The 12,818-nt window shown below is 39.5% G+C and overlaps 1 protein-coding gene across 2 annotated transcripts in view; it reads right to left on the bottom strand.

Moving 5' to 3' along the window:
• Nucleotides 1–2,300: 2,300 nt before the first annotated feature.
• The window catches only part of LOC142396378 (calcitonin gene-related peptide type 1 receptor), a 47,840-nt gene continuing 37,322 nt past the window's right edge, over nt 2,301–12,818 (bottom strand). For both annotated transcript variants that reach the window (XM_075479030.1, XM_075479031.1), the window contains exon 13: nt 2,301–11,684. In XM_075479030.1, the coding sequence (XP_075335145.1) occupies nt 11,463–11,684 (222 nt within the window). In that variant the 3' untranslated portion in view covers nt 2,301–11,462. The remainder of the gene's footprint in view (nt 11,685–12,818) is intronic.

Here is a 12,818-nt window from a genome sequence, read left to right as displayed (position 1 = left end):
TAAGTGTGCAGATGACACTACTGTGTTTGGACTTATGACAGTTGAGTTGGAGAACCTGTCCGAGTGGTGCTCTGTCAACAACCTCATCCTCAACACTACAAAAACAAAAAAACCCTCATAATCGACTTCAGGAAAAACAACACAGGTCACCGGCCTCTCTTCGTAAATGAGGAGTGTGTGGAGAGAGTTCGCTCATTCAAATTCCTTGGCGTCCACATCTCAGTCACGGTCACCTCAGCAACGGTTAAAAAGGCACAATAGCGCCTCTACTTCCTGAGGATCCTCAGGAAAAAAACAACTGAGTGAAAAGTTGCTGGTGTCCTTTTAAAGATCTACAGTCGAGAACATCCTGGCCTACTGCATTTCTGTGTGGTTTCCTGGATGTTCAGACAGCAGAAAAAATCATCGGTTAACCCCCTCCCCTCTCTGTCAGACAGCAAACAGCCGCATTCTCCCAAGAGCTAAAAACACCATAAAGGACAATACACACCCCGGTCATCATCTGTTTGAACTGCTACCCTCGGGCAGGCAACATCAAATCCAGGATATGCAGTCACTAACAGCTTTTATCCACATGCTATAACTTCATAAAACAAACACAGATAATAAACCCTCCCACCTGCCGCCCTCTTGCACATGAACACTTGCTCTGCATTTTAAATTGTTGCATTTGTATTCACTGTGTATTGCTGTATTTATTTATTTATATTGTATGTACCCAGTGGAGTGGCACTTTTGAATTTCATTGTACAATGACAATGAAGGCTTTCAATTCAATTCAATTCAGTGTCTCTTCTATACCTTGCACCATTTTACTTTCAAGTTTGTTTGTTTTTTTCTTAACTGTTCAATACTGCATTGTTCTTCATTGTTTTATACTTTGTTGGCTGTTGCTCTGGATATTTCTTAAATCAGTAATCTGAAAATACATTGTTCACCAGTGGTGTTGAATTGAATAATTTGTTTCAATATGAAGTCGGTCATATTTTGCAACAGATTATCTCTGGCAACTCACATCAAAATAGATTTGGAAACTGAGCACCGTAAATAGAAAGCCTGTTTGTTCTTTTTGACAATTACTGTGGGGACTCTTTGCCAAGTGGTTGATGTTTTTTCATTAGCCAGAGTTCTGATTAGAATTAACAGGAGAGATCACATTTCTACAGTTTTAGTTTCTCTTCACTGGCTGCCTGTTAAATTCTTAAATTCTCCTCTTAATGACCAATGGCATGCAGACTGCTTCTGGAGTGGGTCGCTCTCAGGAGCTCAGTGAATTCCAGCGTGGTACCTTGAAAGGATGCCATCTGTGTAACAAGTCCAGTTGTGAAATTTCCTCGCTAATAAATATTCCGCAGTCAACTGGCAGTGGTATTATAACAAAGTGAAAGTGATTGGGAACGACAGCAAATCAGCCACGAAGTGGTAGGCCACGTAAAATGTCAGAGTGGGGTCAGAGGATGCTGACTGAGGTGCATAATAAGCAGAGGTCTTTCTGCAGAGTCAATCGCTACAGACCTCCAAACTTAATGTGGCCTTCAGATTAGCTCAAGAACAGTGCGTAGAGAGCTTCATGGAATGGGTTTCCATGGCTGAGCAGCTGCATCCAAGCCGTACATCACCAAGTGAAATGCAAAGCGTCGGATGCAGTGGTGTAAAGCATGCCGCCACTGGATTCTAGAGCAGTGGAGACTGCATTGTGCCAAGTGTAAAGTTTGGTGGAGGAGGGATTATGGTGTGGGGTTGTTTTTCAGGAGCTGGGCTTGGCCCCTAAGTTCCAGTGAAAGGAACTCTGAATGCTTCAGCATACCAAGAGATTTTGGACAATTTTATTCTCCCAACTTTGTGGAAACAGTTTGGGGATGGCCCCTTCCTGTTCCAACATGACTGCGCACCAGTGCACAAAGCACGGTCCATAAAGACATGGATGATGTTTGGGATGAATTAGAGCGCAGACTGTGAGCCAGGCCTTCTGTCCAACATCAGTGTCTGACCTCACAAATGCGCTTCTGGAAGAATGGTCAAAAATTCCCATAAACACACTCCTAAACCTTGTGGAAAGCTTGCTCAGAAGAGTTGAAGCTGTTATAGCTGCAAAGGGTGGGCTGACGTCATATTTAACCCTCTGGATTAAGAATGGGATGTCACTTAAATTCATATGCATTCATAAGGCAGATGAGCGAATACCTTTGGGAATATAGTGTATGTTTGTAAAGCTTTAGCATACTTGCACTGGACTGGCATTTGCATGAAATACAAATGAAAAAAATATATACAAGGAAACAAAGGAGAACTGAAGACTATTTCTGTGCTATACTGTATTTGTATGCAGATACACACAAGATAGCAACATTGTCTAACTCAACGACATAATAAAAAAGAGACATATGTATAATATACATACAAACATACATATATATCTATTTATCTATCTATACATATATCTATATATAGATATAGATATAGATATAGATAGATATGTTCTTCACATCCAGAGAATAAAAGAAAACCATTACATTCAAACAGTAGTATGGAGTCTATGTGTCAAGACTATCAAAGTTAGATACAGTACAATATAAACAAAAACGACAGACAGTGTCCTCAATGCTTTTGTCATACTTCTCAGTTCATCATAGTGTCACTGGGGACTTTAAAAACTCTGTGAAGAGCCATATGAAAACATTTTGCACATAAATACACAACATAAATGATGCACAGGATTTACTACACATGCAAAAGCCTCTGGCTTTTCCAGTTTTGATGAAATTACTACAGCCTCATAAATGTCTATAATGTACCACAAACAATACATGGATTTCAAAGAAGACTTCAGAATTCTATCATTTCAAATGAATTACTTAGTGAAAGCAGTACTGTGTGCCATCAATGAAGGATTTATGATTAAGTGGAGAAACCGTCCTGAAGATATGACATGAAAAGATGGAAACAGTGTGTGTGATACTGCAGACTGATCCCTGTAGCTTTCAATACTCTGAACATATTCACGTGTCTGAAATGGGTTATATTTATGTTTCTTCAACATAGAGTACATCCCTTCTTGTTCTGTGGAGAATCGAGTGTTAAAGTGATTAAAGACTGAAACTTGAGACTTTCAAACATGGACGTCGATAAACAAACAGCCGTTGAAATGTTAAAGCCCGTTAAGATGTTGGAGAATATTGTCTTCATAAACTATTTAAGCGTATCCTCCTCATGCTCTCTAACACAGGCAAAACAGATGGCGCATTCCATATGAACTTGGAAGTTGGAATTTCAGAGTTCCCAATCAACTGGGATGTCACCCAAAGTCAGATTTCTAACATGGGAAGCAAGAAGAACCTCATAAGCTCAAACCTCAAAATCCAGTGATGGTTACAGCATGCAACAGCTCATTAGCACTTGTGTCCGTTTGTGTCTAATTAGATCAGTTGCACATGTCCAAGCTACAGTGTTTGTATGTGCAAAACGCAGCCTCATATGTCATCAACTTGTATTGCTAATAATAGCTAGCCTGGTCAGTGACCAATCTGCACTGGTTTTTCTGACTTGCTACCACATTCCCAGCTCTGACTTCAAAATTCCGAGGCAAAAGGAACGTCGTGAAAACGCTGACAGAATCCATCAGGGATAATGTCAGGTCATGAGGGTCGAGAGACACAGTAGCGTGTTGAGAGATCCTGGGTAGTAAAACCACTCCTCTCTCTCCCTCTAAAACAAAGAAGTGGTTTAATGCTGTTATGGTAAATTCGATGTCTGCTAACCATTTGTCTTTGAAATGACACCTTGTTGTAAAATCCACTGTCTGCAGACATGTGTCTGTTGATTAACACATTGACAATAATCATTCAAATGACCATTGTCTCCGGATTCTGCATCTCCCCAAAGTGCGAGACTTTCCCCCTGGGGGTGTGGCAAGGAGACAGTTGGAGAATACACACGGTGTGTTCTTTCAGGTGTCACCTGAAAGTCCAAACCCTCCTCTTTCTGTATAAATGCTTCTGATTTCCTTTGTTCTGGGTCTCTTCTCACCACAACGCTGACTGGTGAGGATTGACCTCTTTTGCAGAAGAAAATAAACACGTGGCCGGCCGGCACAAACATTGAAAGTCTCTATTTCACTTCTCATCAAATGTAATAGGATGGTAAGCAAAATCTTAATAGGGAGTTAAGACAAAAATTCCATAACAATTTGGCGTTGTCGGCAGGACTCACGCGCAATCGTCCGGGGCAAAACACGGGAAGCGATTGGCCGTCCTGGATTATATAATTCAGCCTCTGAACGTCTGTTTAGTTTTTAAGACGGGAGGGCTTAACCGTGTATTTGTCCTGAATCGTTGCCGCTGAAGTCCAACGAACATAGATCAGCGAAAAACCATCTGGTGAGTACTGAAATATTGACTTCTAAATTATTATTTCAAATTTGGGTTTTAGCATTTCCATTTCTCATGATCTTAGCAGGTGGCAAAGTTTTTTGCTGCTTGTAAACTTAAGAAAGACGAAGCAGAGGATGTTAAATGTTTGTAAAATGTTTGTCTAATGTAGTTTTTTGCTGCTTGTAAACTTAAGAAGACGAAGCCGGAGTGAATGTGTTTGTACGTTAAATGTTGTAAATGTTTGTCTAACGTAGTTTTTTGCTGCTTGTGAACTTAAGAAAAACGAAGCAGAAGAGTGAATGTGTAATGGTGAATGTGTTTGTTTGTAGTTTTTTGCTGCTTGTAAACTTAAGGAAACCGAAGCAGAGAAGAGTTAAATAATAGTGAGTCGTACGACGCTTCCTATTTGGAATGGGGGGCAGATTTTCCGTTGAGATAGCGCCATCTCCGCGGGGGCCACTTGTTGACGTTATGAGAAAGAAATTTGGAAAAAAAAGTTTAAAATATCTAAATGTTTGGACGAATGAGTTTGGGTTTCCAATAGGGGGATCCTTTATTTTAAAAGACATATCAAAGTTAGAAGAAAAACTGAAGAAAAGGGAACAGGAAATAATAAGACAGAACAAAATTCAAAGAGATTGTTTACAAATGTGGAAAACCGAGGCAGAGACACGAGGTGAGAGATATACACAGATACCAATTCCATTTACATGCGAAGGAGTTGAAACCAATGGCGGCTGGATTATTCCACACACACGGGATACAACGGGGGAGGGACATGGCCGTTACAGGAAACAAAGGAAAACCCCCAAAGATGTATGTTTTGTTTGTGGCCAAAGCGGACATTGGCGACGTGACTGTCCCAGAAACGCCTCATCAGAATGGGAAAGGAAAACCCCCAAAGATGTATGTTTCATCTGTGGCCAAAGCGGACATTGGCGACGTGACTGTCCCAGAAACGCCTTATCGGCATCAGCAGAAAAATCAGACTGACGGTGGATGGAGGCTGACGGAAGGAAATGGACTCCTGCTGATAGGCCAAACCAACTTGCAAAGAAGGTACTGTCCTATTCAAATTTGTAGACGGGTCACATTCAAGCTTCAAATACGCATTCTTGCTCTCTGAAGTCTGTTCTATTAACTTGATAGGTAGAGACTGAATTTGCAAATTAGGCTTTGTCTAATCTCAACGCACCAACTCCTTCACACACCTCGTCTACCACACCCTGAACATGACTTTTGCTAACCAATGGAAATTGCAAACTTTAACATGCTTCTGAGTTTTGTTTCAGCCAAGAAAAGCAAACGACTTTAAGACACCAGAGGACCTGGAACGCATTCCTTATGTGCCACCTGATGATGAAGGCTGGTTAAAGGAAAGGTTTGACAAATTCGCATTGAAACACATTTATTGGACACAACATAAATGTGCTGCACTAGTCTCATTCAGGCCCACACATCCCACAGGAAAAACACACATCAGATAGTTGGGAAGATTTAAGCCCCGTTATGAAATCATGTAAGCGTGCAGCCGATTAGCAAGAAAATCTGATCAATCTGGTTTGTTTCTCACCTACACTGCAGTGGTACAAAAAAAAAAAAAAAAAAAAAAAAAAAAAAAAAGAGAAAAAGAGACATCTGTGTGCACACCCAAAGGAAAATCCAGCTGGTAACTAAAAGCACTTCTAAAAAACTTTTGTTGTTTGTCCAAAGAAAACACTGTACTCAAACAGCCTTACAGGAGGTCTCCAAGTCACTGTGGACTGTCGGTAAGTATGATGTTTTTCAAAGTTTGTGAAAATGTTATCATCACTCCAAAATCAGACTTTAAACTTTGTAATTCAGTTAAACAAGAAGCCATCGATGGAAAACCACCATTCTTTGAGTCTCTTAAGACAGCAGGAGTCATTGTCTCAGATGATGATTCTCCAAAACACACACCTTTATTTCCTGATAAGAAGATAGAAGAGATAAAAAATCAGCCAACACAGTGTCAGCCAACACAGTGGCGTGTTTTTCAGGGTCTGCAAGCAGGTAATGCAGCCAATTAATACAATATTTGTATCAATGGTCAACTTTTTCATACATCTAATTTGAGGCTCCAGGTTTACACAGGAAGCTAATTCTGGTTTGCTTTCAACTTCAGCACACGAGGCCATAAATTCACACGTCTGTTTCAAGAATACTGTGAAAGCCAATGAAGCGCTCAGACAGTCTTGAATCCTTTGTTTTCTCTCCAGACACTACTTCGTTACAATATGCTGATGACCTAAAGATTTGCATCCCACTTTGCAGGTCTATTCTGATGTTGATATTCTATTCTCACACTAACAACTCAGATCCTGTCTCTTTCAGGAAATGCAGGCGAGGATGCCGCTGGCTGCAAACAGAGCGACATTCCAACACACTGATTTTGTATCAATTCCTTTTACCATTTCCAACTTTCTTACAGCAACACAGCCCTTCGCCACACCACAGGAAAAGACGCTCCAGTGCCACACAGAAAAGGAAGCTGTGTGATGTGGACCTGACGATAAATCTTTCCTGCCTGAACATTTCTTTCCTCACTTGGCATAAGTGACACATGGGTTGAACCATGTGTCAAAAGGGGGGAAGAATAATGCTATAACCCAACACTGTTTTCACTAAAGGATTTTCAGATTTTCTTCAAGTTTCATCAATCATGAATGGTTTGTGCAACGCATAACAGGTAAAACAAAACGATCACACCCACTCACCCACCACAGACAAACCATTTGAACACCTGACGATAGATTTAATAATTGCTTAGTAATAGATCGACATGTGGTCGAACTGAATTGAAGTATTCCCAGCAAAATACCTAAAGAGGCTCTGCTAACAGAGATTATTCCCAGCTCACTTTGTCAATTCTGTAATAACCCAAATTAATACATTTCTTGCTATTAACCTCAAACAACATTGTTTATAACACCCTGCCAGAAAATGACACTCTAAAATCAAATTAGCGTAGTGTTGTGAGGAAACAGGACTGCCGTGGACAAAAGCCTATTGTCCTTATGCATATTAGAATAAGGAAAACATTTAACATACACATAAGACCTTTTGCAATTCTTTTACACACGGAGTCTGTAACCAGACCACTCCATTCCACTCACACAAGGAAATATGTTAAAATATTGCAAAACTTATTCTGTCTCTCTGTGTCAGCAGGTAAAATCACCACCAGCTTCCACTTCACGCCATGACTTCCAGCCTGACGACTGAGTGGGGGTGGAGGGCCTGAGAAGGAAGCACCGGCATTCCAAATGGTAACGAGATCCATCCCAGGGCCTTCTGATGACTGATACCGCTGTGAACGACAGCAGAGAACGACGCGGGTTCACGCCAACCACTGAAGGAAGATCCCCGAGCCAACGGAGGAGGAGCCAAGCTGCCAACCGGAACGACAAAGAGGAACACACGCCGAGGATGAACAACACGAGGACGAATGGTGCAAGGACGCACAGACGCCAGAGAGGACGACGCAAGGAATCAACTCAATAAACGCCAACGAGACGTGTTTCAACAAACTACACCATGGCACGTATTGGTGTGGAATTAAATATCCAAGCTCGGGTATACACAAACAACTCAGTTTTAGTCAATGGGTCACTCGACCCACATGGCTCCCAATTTAACATGCTGGTAGATTTTAAGACGGTCAAGCGGACCTCTGGAACTGAAGACAACCATTCTGATGAATATGAGAACATTACCAGCATCATCAAAAATATGCAAGATGCCATTCAACCCCCACCAGCAGTGAATGACTTTCTAGGCTAAAATCTTAGAGCCAAGGATGGCCAGCACGTTTTTTTTTAATAATAATTTTCTTTTTGCTCTGCATCTTAATTCCATGCGTGTTAAAATGGCTGTTTGATGTGCTCATAACAAAGATGATTTACTCCTCCACGTATGTTCATGTGTATGCCAATAAGGCCGACCAAAATTCAACCTCTGCTCACATTCCTGACACCAAATCAGACTTTGATAATAACATTTTGTAAATGTTTATTTTTATTTTCTTTGTTTTGCTTTGTGTTGGTTTGGTTTTGTTTGTTTGTTTTTATATTCCCATTATTTTCTCTCTTGTAGACAACCGCCAGGATGATATATTTTTCAATCTGTGTGAATTAGTGATAATAGTTATGACTATTTTTAATTTTGTTCCCTTTCATTTTTTTTAATTCCTTTTTATTTTTCTTTAAGGTTGTTTTGTTTTCTATTAGTGATTAGGTCTACTCAATTGAAAGAAAGTGGTTGATGATTTCTAATTTTTATCTTTTTAAAATTCAATTTCAATATTGTTTTCCTTTAGTTTTTACATTAATTCATTTTATTCTTCTTAGTTTATTCTTTTTATTTTTTCTTAAGTTTGTCTCCTATCAGTGATTAATTGAATCAAAAAGGGGGGAATGTTATGGTAAATTCGATGTCTGCTAACCATTTGTCTTTGAAATGACACCTTGTTGTAAAATCCACTGTCTGCAGACATGTGTCTGTTGATTAACACATTGACAATAATCATTCAAATGACCATTGTCTCCGGATTCTGCATCTCCCCAAAGTGCGAGACTTTCCCCCTGGGGGTGTGGCAAGGAGACAGTTGGAGAATACACACGGTGTGTTCTTTCAGGTGTCACCTGAAAGTCCAAACCCTCCTCTTTCTGTATAAATGCTTCTGATTTCCTTTGTTCTGGGTCTCTTCTCACCACAACGCTGACTGGTGAGGATTGACCTCTTTTGCAGAAGAAAATAAACACGTGGCCGGCCGGCACAAACATTGAAAGTCTCTATTTCACTTCTCATCAGATGTAATAGGATGGTAAGCAAAATCTTAATAGGGAGTTAAGACAAAAATTCCATAACAAATGCTTAACTGAGTACAGTATACAACTAGATACTGTATATATAAATCATGCACACACACTCACATGTTCAACTTCTCTGTTAAGAGATGTTAGATTTACAAAAATATTTACACCGTTGATACTGACACCTGTTTCCAGCATTTCGGACAATATTTTTTTTAATGTTTTAAATTAAATGAAAACAACAACAACAATTGGATCAGTGGATGTGAATGAGTCAAATGACCACATATCTGCGGGCAAAAGTTATTACGATCGAGTGGCTCTGGAAACATGCGAATGCAGCTAAACACTCTTCTTTTGTTGCACTTTTTCTTTCCTTGGGCAGCTTTTTTGCGAGAGGTCCTCCAATTCTAGCACAGTGTTAGATAAATGAGAAGGAAAAAAAAGACTGCATCTAAAAAGGATTAGAGCATTCATTTTTCCTTTCCATAATAGAAAAAGAGTATTAACTCATGAAAATAAGATTCAAGGCAGGATGAATAATGCAATTTGAATTACTTTCATGTATTCAGCAGAGGAAAATTGTGCTTTTCTCGCTTATTCTCTCTTTTTATCATTTCTCATCTCTTAGTGTAGAGGGAGATATAGCGTGTACATCCATATTTTTTATTGTTGCACCTGTATCTGTTTCTTTTTCAGAGCAAATTGAAAATATACATCCTATTTAATCCTCCTTACAGGCCTCTGAGCATTCTTTTTCATTTCGACTATTCAGCAAAAGATAGAGGGTGTCAAATATGATGGCTCTTTCTGAAAATGAAAAGTTCTTTGGTACATAATTTTGTTTCTTCTGTAAAGAGGAGTTAAACATACACATGAATAAATAGCATAAAGGTACCAGATTTAGGTTATTAGCTTTGAATAAACTGAAGAAATCAGTTTGGCACTGAACAAGGACTGCAAATTGCTCCCTTTTCACAATAAACTGCACTTGTGAAAGAGTAGGATCATGGCTTGTACAAACAGATGGAATTAGTCTTTTAACTGCATGAGAGTACTGTACTGTGTTAAATGAACCTGTGCGCCTCATCAAAAACAAAACTTTTTAAACTTAATTTCATCTGCTCATCAGCGTCTACACACAGTGCTCCATTCAGTCTTTAATATCGTGATGCTTATGTCTTGGTTAAATATACAGAGCATATGTGGGAAGAATGAGGGTGAAGACGGCAGTGAAAGGGAATGTGGTGTGCTTATGTTCAACACGGCTCTTGTAATTGAACTTTTGAATTCAAGTGTGATGAGCAAATATTGAAACACATGCAATTTCAAAATGGCTTCTCTATGATAAAATTGAGCTGCCAAGTGACATTACAGTTACGACTTTACGTTACGATGTGGTTTGAAGGATCCACATTGGCACGGATCACGTCCAGACAATAGCATGACCACATCTACAACTCTGTAGAATTTAGGGTTTATGTTTGATTCTGTCATGACTTATACATAGAAACAAACAAAAAAACAAAAACAAGAATGCTTTGAAGGTTTATGTGTAACTGGCAAGAAGTCATATTAGTATTTAACTAATTTTGAGGAAGGCGTAGTATGTTGTCTTTATTAAATACTGTTCGGTATTCTGTTTTCATTAAATAAAAAGGAATATGTTTTGATAAATTAAGTTTAACATTTAAAATGAATATTATAATATAGCTTTGATATATTATGATGCACCTGTTAGATGCCCTTTTTCCATTTCAATTCTTTGCTGAAATATAAAGTAAATGAAGAAGGTGAGATTTTCAGGTTTGGCACTAACCCCCGTCAAAGGAATTTACAGTAAAACCAAAAGTTTTTTTGTGCACAATGTGATGCCAAAAGGATATACAGACAGTCACCATTCATTCAAAACTATTTTGTCAGGCAGAAAGATTGCAACAATATTGGCTTTATCAGAATGCGTCAAAGTCCATGTGAAGCAGCTTCGTTGCAAGCTGTAGACAAAACCCAGTGCAAAAATGGTTGTACCAAGCTCATCTTCCTGTGCTGTTAAAGGGCCTGTTTTGATATGACAGAAAGATGTTCATTTTCTTTAGGCGGGTGACTGTTCGTGTGTAAAACCCTTTTCTGCACTCATTTCTTCTCACATTGTATCTACAAGAAGAGACCAGTGTCCGTACGTTCCACGGAGCTCCAAACATTCTGAAGATCTTAAGGAAGGTGGAAGGATTAGATGAGTTTTACAAGAGCGTTGAGGTCAGGCAAAGGGGCTGTCTGATTTTAAGATGGAGACGTCTGTGTCATGGCAGCCCTTGCCATTCATGTGTTCTGTGTGACTGTCGATGGTGTAGCAACCCTGCACCTCTGTGATGGAGGAAGCCGTGTAGGAGGCCGAGCGCAGGGCATCGGAGTGGTTTCCTATGCTGCTGCCGAACTGGATTTGATATTGGTTCCAGTGTCGCCTCAGAACTGCTTGGACCTAACGGAAGAACGACATTTCAGACATTAAAGAAAATGCTTGGAAATAGTTGACATAGAGCCAAAACTAATATGTCTGAGTCAACCTTGTTGTAATTTTGTATATGGACTGCCAAATATTATGGGCAAGGCTTCTTCTCCAGGGAAAAAAAAAATCCATACCTCATTAGCTAGTTAGCTATACTTAAATTTTAAACATATGCACAAACAGATACTAAAAATGGCGCCTTAAGTTAGTAAAAGCACTGTGACTATTTGTTGGGGCATAGCAGCTTATCAATCTGCCTCTGTGTCTACAGTGGTTTGCTCACAAAAAACCCCCAAAACAAATACAAAAAGACACTAAACAATCATCAACAAAAAAGCGTCCACTTTAGCCTGGCTATTTAGTCTGTCAAGCTCAAAAAGAGTTAGAAATAGAATGCTTAAAACATTTTCTGTAAGTGATAGACATCAGATGTCAGCTATTCGTAAAAGCCAGCCTAGCTGAAACGCACCCTTTTATTCAGTTTAAATGCTAGGCTGCTATGCTAACAGCCGATTGGCTCCAGCTCTACAATTAATACAATAAAGTATCTTTCCTTAAAGTGAATTATCAACTCATCTGAAACACAAACCTGCTAAGAAATGTTTGTCTCAAAAGAATTGAGTATAAGTGAACATCGATGGACTTGAACACTAATAATTCTTTATTGCTGTCATTGTGGGATGTCCCACAAATTCTCTGAAAAGCCTTCAGCTGATCCCAAATGCTGCAGCCAGACTTCTGATGAGAACTAGCAGGAGAGATCATATTTCAACAGTTGTAGCTTCTCTTCATTGGCTCCCTGTTGAATCAGAATAGAATTTAAAATTGTTCTCCTCATATATAAAGCTCTTAATGACCAAGATCCACCATATCTTCATTGTTAATATTTTCCCAACAGAGCACTTCGATCCCAAACTGCAGGTTTACTTGAGGTTCCCAGAGTTTCCAAAAGTAGAGTGGGAGGCAGAGCCTTCAGTTATCAGGGCCCTCTCTTGTGGAACCAGATGCCAGTATATGTCTAGGAAACAGACACCCTCTCTAACTTTAGGACTAGGCTTAAAACTTTCCTTTTTGGTAAATCGTATAGTTAGGGATGGCTCAGGTGAT

This window comes from Odontesthes bonariensis, chromosome 12, assembly GCF_027942865.1.
Source record: "Odontesthes bonariensis isolate fOdoBon6 chromosome 12, fOdoBon6.hap1, whole genome shotgun sequence".
Lineage (NCBI taxonomy): Eukaryota > Metazoa > Chordata > Actinopteri > Atheriniformes > Atherinopsidae > Odontesthes > Odontesthes bonariensis.
This window is presented reverse-complemented; position numbering and strand designations above follow the sequence as displayed.